The sequence below is a fragment of the Arachis ipaensis genome, chromosome B3 (genome assembly GCF_059453495.1).
Source record: "Arachis ipaensis isolate K30076 ecotype BB chromosome B3, ASM5945349v1, whole genome shotgun sequence".
In the NCBI taxonomy this organism is placed as follows: Eukaryota; Viridiplantae; Streptophyta; class Magnoliopsida; order Fabales; family Fabaceae; genus Arachis; species Arachis ipaensis.
Window position 1 is genome coordinate 68242651 of NC_142438.1, and position 10874 is coordinate 68253524.

Here is a 10874-nt window from a genome sequence, read left to right on the forward strand (position 1 = left end):
TCTCTTGCTTGCTCTCCTTTTGATCTCATTCACTCTGATGTTTGGGGCCCCGCTCCCACTGCCTCTATGGGCGGAGCTCGATACTTTGTCGTTTTCATTGATGATTATTCCCGTTTTACTTGGGTTTATTTGATGACTAATCGCCATGAGTTACCTCAGATCTATATCAACTTTGCTACTATGATTAAAACTCAGTTTTCCAAGGCCATTAAGGTTTTCCGACGTGATAATGCTATGGAATACCGTGATTCCAAACTCTTAGCCTTTCTTGCAGAACAGGGTACTCTGTCTGAGTTTTCTTGTCCTGGTACGTCTCAACAAAATGGTAGAGCTGAACGCAAACACCGTCACATTCTTGACTCCGTCCGTGCAATGCTCCTTTCCTCTTCGTGTCCTGAGCGTACTTGGGGTGAAGCTGTTCTTACTGCTGTTCATGTTATCAATAGACTCCCTTCTTCTGTTCTTGGTAATGTTACTCCCTTTGAGCGTCTTTATCATACCCCCCCAGATTACAGTTCTTTTCGAGTTTTCGGTTGTGTATGTTTTGTTCTTCTTCAGCCTCATGAACATAGTAAACTTGAACCTCGGGCTCGTATATGTTGTTTTCTTGGTTATGGTACTGAACACAAGGGTTATCGTTGTTGGGATCCTCTTTCTAAACGTATTCGTATATCTCGTCATGTTGTCTTTTGGGAGCACCACATGTTTTCTCGGTTCTCATCCTTTGAGTCGATTCCCACTACTCAGTCACCTTTGTTTACTAACCCCAATGTTGATCTTTTTCCTAGTGATGATTCTACGGGTTCTACCTCGAGTGACCCTCCACAGCATCCTGTTCCTCCGCCTTCTCCATCTCCCGATGATTCCAGACCGGACGATGATCCTGATCCTACCGTCATGCCTCCTCCTCCCGCTCGTTCTTCTAGGGTAAGAAATCCACCTCCTCATCTTCTTGATTACCATTGCTTTTCTACTATTCTTCATCAACATGAACCTAAGACATTCAGAGAAGCCTCCTCAAACCCAAATTGGCAACAAGCAATGCAAGAAGAATTACAGGCACTTGAAAAAGCACACACTTGGGATCTGGTTGATCCTCCTTCTGATCAGGAAGTTGTGGGCAGTAGATGGGTATACAAGATCAAGACTCGCTCTGATGGCTCTATTGACCGTTATAAGGCCCGCTTGGTTGCTCAAGGTTGTACGCAAGAGTATGGTATTGATTATGAAGAGACTTTTGCCCCTGTCGCTCGCCTTACGTCTGTTCGAGCTCTTCTTGCCATTGCCGCGGTTAAAAAATGGTCTCTCAGTCAGATGGATGTGAAGAATGCATTTCTTAATGGGGATCTGAAAAAGAACATAAACAATAAACCCGAATTAATTCCTCCTATTTACGATATGTTTGTTTAGATGGAAAATATGGGGAATATAATATAAACGAAAAGAAATAGAAGGGAAATGTATACTTTTACTTGTTTGATTTTGAAAGAAAATGTAAAAGAAAAAGTACAACCATATTAAAAAGTGAAAGGAACTCACCAAAAACTTTTTTCCCCAACTAAGGCAAAAAAAGAACAAAAAAAAAAACTCATTCCATTCCATCATTTCAAACCCTACCATTCTCTTTTTATAAAAGACTCTTCTTCAACCTAATTTTATTATTATTATTATTATTATTATTATTATTATTATTATTATTATTATTATTCCTAACTTGTTATATTATAAATATAATTTAATTTTGTTGTTATTATTTAACGACATTTATAAATATTTACATAATAATTATATACATAATAACATTATTATATAATATAAAGAGTAATATTATCATTATATAATTTAATTTATTTATTTATTTTCATTTTTTTAAATAAACAACATAAATTATTTATCTTTCAATATTTTTTTATCCTATTTTTCTTCTATCCAAACACACCAATAAAAATTAAATTTCATTTCTATTTATTTTTTTTCTATTTCTTTTCACTCAATTTCTCTCCTTATTTCTTTTCACTACCAAACAAAGCGTTAGAGAGCATAATCGCGTTACCCACCCTCCTATGGCTACTCTTCTGCACGCGCTTCTGGATTGCGAGGATGGGAGGATCCGTGTTTAAAGGTGTTTCGATATAATTCAACTTAATCGAAGTTGTTTAAAATATGGTAGCCAAGTATATGAGGAGGAGAGCGACAATCAAAGTTTTGAGTGAGTAGGCATTAGGCAATTGTGAAAAATAGGAGGCTGAGCTCTCGAGGATTGGGAATAGGAATTTGCAACCGACTAAAAGCCCACTATTATAGATGCATTTCGGCTATATACATACACAATGCACATTGTGGTTTTTGTTTTTATTATTTTTTTGTGTGTGTTTTAATTGGGATACTGAAAAAATTGGGTCATAATCTATAATCTAATCTAAAGGGCAGCAAAGAGTACACAGGGTTTAGAGGATTGTTGCACTCAAATTATTATTATTATTGTTATTATTATGAAAGAATAAGATAGGATAAGATAAAAAATTAAAACTGATGTAGATATCAGTTTAACTTATTAAACAGTTATATTTGAATCACTAATTTTTAAAAATTTTAAGGATAAAAATCAGTTATCTTGTTTATCAATTCAATTAACGAGTAAATTTTTTACAATTAATATTAATTAATTTTTTAAAATTTTAAATCATAAATTTTAGGCCATAGATTCCTTACTCCCACTTTTATGTGGGAGTATAATTAACCTACAGTAAAATAATTACAAATTGTACCCCGTTTTTTTTTTTTTGAAAAATTTACTAACTAAATTTTGACCTCTTAAATTATTGGTTTTTAATTTTGACCCATTTCCCTTCTTTGGTACGAGAAACTGAGAGATTACTGATTTTTGGAGAGCATCAACCAGGTTGAAGCCTTTCTTTCCTTCCCTAACTCTGCCCTCACTCTCCACTCTCCTTAGAGTTCTTAAAAAACCCTAATTTTGCCATCCCCGTTCTTTTTCTTATTTCAGATTCAGGGGCATTTCAGAGAAGAGAAGCAGTTAGGGTTTTCAGACAACTGCAATCCCTGCCATTCTCATACCCTTCCTCTGCTGCAAATTTCCGCCACCTACTTCCGCCGACGCGCCACGCCTCCGCTGCCGCCGCACCCTGCCTCCGCCTCGCCCTGCTTCCGCCGCCGCGCCACGCCTCCCACGCTCAATAAGACAAGAGGTTTCTGCGGCCCTAAATCGCTCATCTGGTTCATCAGGTATACATCTTGATTTCATATTCCGAATCTTAAATGTGTTGTATATTAGGTATGTTTTCATATTTCGTTCAAAAACTATATCTTGCGCAGCTTTGGATGGCTATTGAAAAATTCGACAAAATCAATCTCTGGAAAGGGTTGCAGAGCCTCAAAGTCCCCTGTGAATTCAACCTTCATAAAAAGATGCTTCACCTCACTTGCCAATTTCAGCATTTTACATATTGCATCCCAGCACCACTGGACTCCTCGCATCGACAGGAACTCCAGAACATTGAGGTTTCCGAAATCTATCATGTATACCCTCCCTGGAAACAATTAACATGAGATGAAAGAAATATAAGAACAAGAAAACACAGCCAGTAAGAAAAAACTATATGTACAAGAATCACTTAATATGGAAAATTACCCGAACTGTTGGAAATTGAAAGCTTCTTCAAATGCCCGGTTTCAGGGACCCTGATCCAACTACAGCCTTGTACCTCAAGGGATTCAATTTTCGGAGAGATAAGAGAAAGTGAACAGTTTCCCAGACCATAAAAATCGTCCTCATGAAGCTGTTTGAGATTGAGTCATACAAGGCATGGGCAGCTGCAGAACTTGAGCAACAGAAAGAGGTTGAAGAGGCTGAGGTTTCCATGCAGGAAGCTCAGGACTACCTTGATTCTATCACGGAAAGTGCCATGGACGAGTTCCGGCGCTTCGAAGAGGAGCTTGAGAGCATGTCAAAGGCTGAAATGGAGAGCCTAGTTAACACTGCTGAGGGTGCAAGAAAGATGGGAAATTTGATGGAGAAAGCTGCCTCCATTGCTTCCAAGAAGTATATTGAGGCTGCACTCAATTCATCCACTGCTTCCATGAAATCTGCTTGGAAGGGAATCTCTTCTGGCAAGGTCCATCCTTCTTAAAACATGACAATAACAAAATAACCCTCCTATTGAAATGTATTTAGTTAAAATCTGTAATAAGATACTTCTGTTTTAGCCTTTTGTTTTGTTATCTTCTGTTCTTATATTGCTGCTATAGAAATTGGATCAGAATTGATGTACCAAATTTGATAGGCTGAGAATTCATGATTCAGCCACCAGTGAGAATGCAAACAGATTTAATGTTCATGACACATTGAAAATCCAATACTTTCATGGATGAATCTGATATAACAGTTAGTAGTTAGGTTTATGAAGCTTAATCTCCAAGATTTGTCAGTAATGTATTTATCCCTATTTATCCCTCGATTCTTCTTAAGAGATATATTATTACTTCTTTGGTTTAATTGAATTTAGTGTCATCGAAGGGCATATGCATATCAAAAGAAATAACCATCCAATTAAAAATAACAAACATAATTATCTGCATATCTATTAAATTAAATATATAATATATTCATTATTCACATTGTTTAGTATTCTCATTGTCTATTTATACTTTTTTCATAAAAAAAATTCATGAAGCGGCACCTCTGATCTGAGGAGACAAGAAAGCGTGCGTATTTTTTGGTACATTGTATAAGCTGAGATAATAGATTAATAATGAATTCCAACATATATGTATTGTTGTGGATCTAGTACAGATTCAACAAAACGTAACTTGTCAAAATGAGTATGAATCCACTTGTCGAATGTAAGAGTAGAGTCACACAAAAGTTGCATACTCTTCAATTGCTACACATACACCAGCCTTCATATATAAATTGTAACAACTCTTTCGACTTGGAATTGTCTTCTTATTCAGAGCATTTGGTCTTATATCATCTCTTGCTAGTACATTAATTTAATATAAAGTTTTAATTCTCTGCTGATTTACCAGAATATACAACATAAAAAATATATACTGCACTTCCGTTTGGACTATGAATTTTCTTCGGCTGCTTCATATCATATCAAATATCATAACTACAAAAAAGAAAAAAAATAACGACTCTCAACTATTAATTTTACAAGGTTTAACTCTATATATATAGTAAGAAATTTAATTTTCTTAGCAGCAAAGTGTATCTGATCGTTCTCTATAACTAATTAGTCACCCTTAGCTTGCATTGGCTTCTTCAATTTCTTCCACTCAATGTTTTCATTTCTGTATTATCTGCTTCTTCTTGCAATTCCTCTAATGGCAGTAGTGATATTTCATCACTTAAAGAAACAACAACACAAAAGAACCACTACCACCAGGTCCTAAACCACTTCCCATAATCGGAAACCTCCACCAACTCGACAGCTCCAACCTCAATCTCCAACTATGGAACCTCTCAAAGATCTACGGCTCCATATTCTCCCTTCAAATAGGGTTCAAACCAGCCATAGTTATCTCCTCACCGAAACTCGCAAAGGAGGTTCTCAAAGACCATGATCTTGACGTTTCAAGCAGACCTCCGTCGCTCGGAACCACTAGACTCTCTTACAACGGTTTCGATTTGATTTTCTCTCCATGCAGCGAGTACTGGAGAGAAATCAGGAAGATCTGCGTCGTTCATTTCTTCAGCTCCAAGCGAATCTCTGGATTCTACCACATCAGAAAATCTGAAGTGGAAAGAATGTTAGGCAAGATATCAGAGCACGTGAGTTCTTCGAAAACCACGGATCTGAGTGAGATATTGATGTCCGTGTCGAGTTCTATAGTGTGCAGGATTGCGTTCGGAAGAAGATATGAAGTTTATATGGCAAGAAACCATTCATAGAAGATGAAGATATTGAAAAGCTTGTTTATCTGAAAGCAGTGATCAAAGAAACATTAAGATATTATGCACCTGCACCATTGGTACCAAGAGAATTCAACAAAAATAGCAGAATAGCAGGGTATGAAATTGAAGCCAAGACGATAGTATACGTAAATGTGTTTGCCATCCATAGAGACCCTGAAACTTGGAAGGATCCAGAAGGGTTTAGTTTGATTACATTTTAAAATGAATTGATTTCTCAAACCAAACCAAAATTCCAAACCAATTTGAGTATAAATAGTTTATTGAGTTCATCCACCATGCCTAAGCTACTGCTATCTTAGATTTTGTCCCCCCTTAGAAATTCCAATTAACTCAGCTTACTAATCAAGTCTCATTCAACAAAGATTAATCACTTACAGGTTACAGCAGTAATAGCAGTAAAGTATAATAATGTTTTAGCAACAAGGACCATTCAACAGCATTATAATAAAACGTTAAATGAATAATATAAAATAATGGTGAGGTCAATTTTACATTGTCACGCATAACGGTTCTCTTTCTCCAATAATTACCCGTTTATGCAGCTAGAAAAGCAAGCATCCAAAAGACACCCTTCACTGCCATTGGCCACAACACATACACAGAAGTTGATGGCACTTCACGTGCCTCCACAACTTTCTTTTCTTTTCTGTTCATAAAAGTTTGAGTTGATCTACATCTACTACACTAGATTAGATAGTGCTGCTCTATTTAGTATTTACCATAGAGGTAGTGACCAGATACATATACAAATAAAATTATTTTCAGTGAAAATACTGAATAGATTTCTAAGTTTTCATTGCAAGCATAATTAAATTTCTTGACTATTGAAAAAAAAATAATGATTAACTAACCTCCAAGTGTGGCGGCGGCGTCTTGCGAAGCGGCGGCAGCGAACGAGAGAGACTGCGGAGGGAGAGGAAGAGAGAATGGCTACACCGCTACGATGATTGAAGGAGGAAAACAAAACCCTAGCAGACCAAATGTCTCACTCTCACCATTACTTTGAATATGAAATTAAAGAAAAAAGAACAATGTGTAAAAAAGAGTAATTAGAGGGTCAATATCTAATTACTGATTTTTTTAAAAACAAAAAAATGGGGTTCTTTTTGTAATTATTTTAGTGTTGGCTAATGATACTCCCACATAAAAGTGGGAGTAAGGAATCCATAGCCTATATCTTCTAAAAGATAACATTAAAAAATAATTTTACAATAAAAAATTAACTAAGGGCGGTGAGCTAAATTCCGATTGTTCCAGCGTTAGCGCCGCCAGTGTCCCAAAAGGACCCACAAATTTAAACGTGGTGCCCACGCAAACCTAGCGCCGCCACTCCGAAAAATTAGCAAAAAGCAACACAGGGGAGTTAACGAGGGTATTATGGTCCATCAAATTTTTTAAAACAAACCCTACACTGTCTCTCATACTATAAGTATCACTCCTACCCTAATTCCTCGTTTTCACACATTCGCGATCACACCCATTCTCTGATTCTCATCCTCCAATCCTCTTCTTTCACTGGTTAGGGTTCTTCTTCCGATCTCTGTTTCTCTTCGTTATTTCTTGTTTATTGATCCGATTCAGCTTTCTATTCTGGAAAGCAGGGTCTTGTATGTTACGCTTTCATGGATTGTCTCTCAATTCTTTTCGTTTGATTATTGATATGTTCTTCATCATCAATACCGTTGTCTCTGAATTTCGCATAATGATCTTTCATTCCTTAAAATTGTGTTAGATCTTTTAATCACTGTATCTATTTACCTTTTTCTTCTGTTTTTGAATGTTTTAGCTGCAGATACGTTTTGATCTCTTTTATCTACCTAGAATCGTCACAATTATGAGAATTATTACTATATATCTCTAGTTTTCTTGTGGTTTATGTCTTGTTCTGGTGTGGATGGTTAATTTATTGATATGCCTTGTTTGATCATTGATGTGTGGTTTGTTGTATGTCTCTGGAGTTGACTCTTTCTGTTTTTCGTGTTTGCGGGTGTTGTGCAGTGTTTTGTTGAGTTTTTTCTGTAGAGAATGGGAAAAGAGAAGAGTCACATCAACATCGTCGTTATCGGCCATGTCGACTCCGGCAAGTCGACCACCACCGGCCACCTCATCTACAAGCTTGGAGGGATCGACAAGCGTGTGATTGAGAGGTTCGAGAAGGAGGCTGCTGAGATGAACAAGCGTTCATTCAAGTACGCCTGGGTTCTCGACAAGCTCAAGGCAGAGCGTGAGCGTGGTATTACCATTGACATCGCCCTGTGGAAGTTTGAGACCACTAAGTACTACTGCACTGTGATCGATGCACCTGGTCATCGTGATTTCATCAAGAACATGATCACTGGTACCAGCCAGGCTGACTGTGCTGTTCTGATCATCGATTCCACCACTGGTGGTTTTGAGGCTGGTATCTCCAAGGATGGCCAGACCCGTGAGCATGCTCTTCTTGCTTTCACCCTTGGTGTTAGGCAGATGATCTGCTGTTGCAACAAGGTATAATCCACTTTTGCTAAATATTTTCAGCCATCTTTTGATTTTGATGATGTTCTTGTCGTTCTAATTTATTTGTGGATGTGTTTTACAGATGGATGCAACGACCCCAAAATACTCCAAGGCTAGGTATGATGAAATTGTGAAGGAGGTTTCATCCTATTTGAAGAAGGTTGGTTACAACCCTGACAAGATCGCATTTGTACCAATATCTGGTTTTGAGGGAGACAACATGATTGAGAGGTCCACCAACCTTGATTGGTATAAGGGACCCACCCTGCTTGAGGCTCTGGACCAGATCAATGAGCCAAAGAGACCTTCTGACAAGCCTCTCAGGCTGCCCCTTCAGGATGTCTACAAGATTGGCGGTATTGGAACTGTTCCAGTTGGTCGTGTAGAGACTGGTATCCTCAAGCCTGGTATGGTCGTGACCTTTGCCCCCACTGGACTCCAGACTGAGGTTAAGTCTGTGGAGATGCACCATGAGTCTCTCCCTGAGGCTCTCCCTGGTGACAATGTTGGTTTCAATGTTAAGAATGTTTCTGTGAAGGAGTTGAAGCGTGGCTTTGTTGCTTCTAACTCAAAGGATGATCCTGCTAAGGAGGCTGGAAGCTTCACCTCTCAAGTTATCATCATGAACCATCCTGGCCAGATTGGCCAAGGTTATGCTCCAGTCCTTGACTGCCACACCTCACACATTGCTGTCAAGTTTGCTGAGCTCCAGACCAAGATTGATAGGCGTTCTGGCAAAGAGCTCGAGAAGGAGCCCAAGTTTCTTAAGAATGGTGATGCTGGTATGGTGAAGATGATTCCCACAAAGCCAATGGTTGTTGAGACTTTTGCTGAGTACCCTCCACTTGGAAGGTTTGCTGTGAGGGACATGCGTCAAACTGTTGCTGTTGGTGTGATCAAGAGCGTTGAGAAGAAGGATGCTTCAGCTAAGATCACTAAATCTGCTGCGAAGAAAGCTGGCAAATGAACCGTGCGGGTTCAGCATGCTTTTACATCTATGATAATGAATAAATGTTTCGTCAGCTATGTCTCTGGCGGAACTACCTTAAGTATCTTGTTTAGTGTTTGGTGTCGTAGGTTGTTGCTACCTCTGTACAGTACTCAGTCTCAGAATTGGGTGCTTGATAGACGGTGGCGATGCTAGTATTTGATTTCTCGGTCGTGTTCAGTTTTAAACTTCGATGATTTGGTTTTCTGGTTAAACTTTCTTTTTTCGTTTATAGATCTATCTTTTATTATTTTTATTTTGCCTCTTATCTTTATTTCCACTGGTCATATACTCAGATATAACTATATAATTTGTCGTCAGCATGATCTTCATTGCGTTAAAATGTCCAATTCTTGGCAGGTTTTTGAACAAAATTTTGATAATAGCAATGCTCTTCCTCTGGAAGAGTTAAGTGTTTTCATTCAATTGAATCAACTTGTGCTGGTGGAATTAAAGAGTTCCACCTATCTTGGAAATCTGAGTATTACTATAACTTCAACTGTTTACGTGTTAAGCATAGCTTGACAATAGAATGTTTGTTTTATGCTATTCTTCGACATTCGGAGCTGATAAAAAAACCACACAGATTGATTGATAAGAGCCTAAGAGGAAACAATTGGTGAAAATAAATAAGTCTGGCTGGCTTTTCATTTTTGTTTAGGGTTATTTTAGAATTAATTGTTTTAGAAAATATTTTTTATTTTTAACTTCTGAAAATTATTTCCATTTTCTGATTTTCATGTTGTAGAAAATGTGATTGCTTTGTTAAAATGAATTGTATTTTCAAACAGAAGAAACATTGAAGATATGTTTGATTAATCTATTTTGAAATTGTGTTTTTGTCATCACAATAAAAAAATATATTTATTATTTGATAATTAAATTATAAATATATTTAATTCACAAGTTATTTAATCAACTAAAAATAATTTTATAAACTAGGTAGATTGCAGCATAGTTTAAACAAAGAAACTCGATTAAGTTTTAAAAGATAAATTTTGTTGCTCGAATAAACTTTGATATTTATATACGATAATATTTTTATTTAGATAAATTCATTAAAATTGAAATAAAAAAGATAATAATAATAATAATAATAATAATAATAATAATAATAATGTTAAAATTATAAAATGATATTATTATTTAAATGAATGAATTATAATTAACATTGATATTTTTATAGCATAAGAAATAACATCCACAAAAGAGTTTTTGGGAAAAAAAAAAGTTTCACAACAAAAGGTAGATAAGAAAGAATAATTCTCTACATAAAAGCATTTTTTTCAAGCCGTTCTTCATGTTCTTCTTCCTCTCTTCCTCCTCCTCCTCTTCCTCTTCTTTCTAAATAATATCCACAAAAACTTTTTTGGGGGAAAAAAAAGTTTCACAACAAAAGATAGATAGGAAGAATAATTCTCCACATACAAGCGTTTTTTTCAAGCCGTT

General features: G+C 36.7%; 2 protein-coding genes and 1 long non-coding RNA gene across 3 annotated transcripts; 2 read left to right on the top strand and 1 right to left on the bottom strand.

Moving 5' to 3' along the window:
- Positions 1-2823: 2823 nt before the first annotated feature.
- LOC148570991 (uncharacterized) lies at positions 2824-4377 on the top strand. Its single transcript, XM_088507784.1, has 2 exons — positions 2824-3246; positions 3337-4377. The coding sequence occupies exon 2, from the start codon at positions 3795-3797 to the stop codon at positions 4149-4151; it is 357 nt and encodes a 118-aa protein (XP_088363910.1). The 5' UTR covers positions 2824-3246; positions 3337-3794; the 3' UTR covers positions 4152-4377.
- Positions 4378-5084: 707 nt separating this feature from the next.
- On the bottom strand, positions 5085-7080 carry LOC148570992 (uncharacterized). Its single transcript, XR_015907732.1, has 2 exons — positions 6793-7080; positions 5085-5946 (listed from the first exon to the last, which is right to left on the bottom strand). It is a non-coding gene; the product is annotated as an uncharacterized LOC148570992 (long non-coding RNA).
- A 226-nt stretch (positions 7081-7306) lies between these two features.
- Positions 7307-9681, top strand: LOC148570993 (elongation factor 1-alpha-like). The gene is made up of 3 exons (XM_088510188.1): positions 7307-7459; positions 7940-8428; positions 8520-9681. Exons 2-3 carry the CDS (start codon positions 7967-7969, stop codon positions 9402-9404), a joined length of 1347 nt encoding a protein of 448 aa, XP_088366314.1. The 5' UTR covers positions 7307-7459; positions 7940-7966; the 3' UTR covers positions 9405-9681.
- Positions 9682-10874: the final 1193 nt, after the last annotated feature.

Coding starts and splice junctions, on each gene's coding strand:
- LOC148570991 (XM_088507784.1), top strand. CDS start 3,795: ATGAAGCTGTTTGAGATTGAGTCATACAAGGCATGGGCAGCTGCAGAA.
- LOC148570993 (XM_088510188.1), top strand. CDS start 7,967: ATGGGAAAAGAGAAGAGTCACATCAACATCGTCGTTATCGGCCATGTC. Junction 8,429..8,519: donor TGATCTGCTGTTGCAACAAG/GTATAATCCACT, acceptor TGTGTTTTACAG/ATGGATGCAACGACCCCAAA.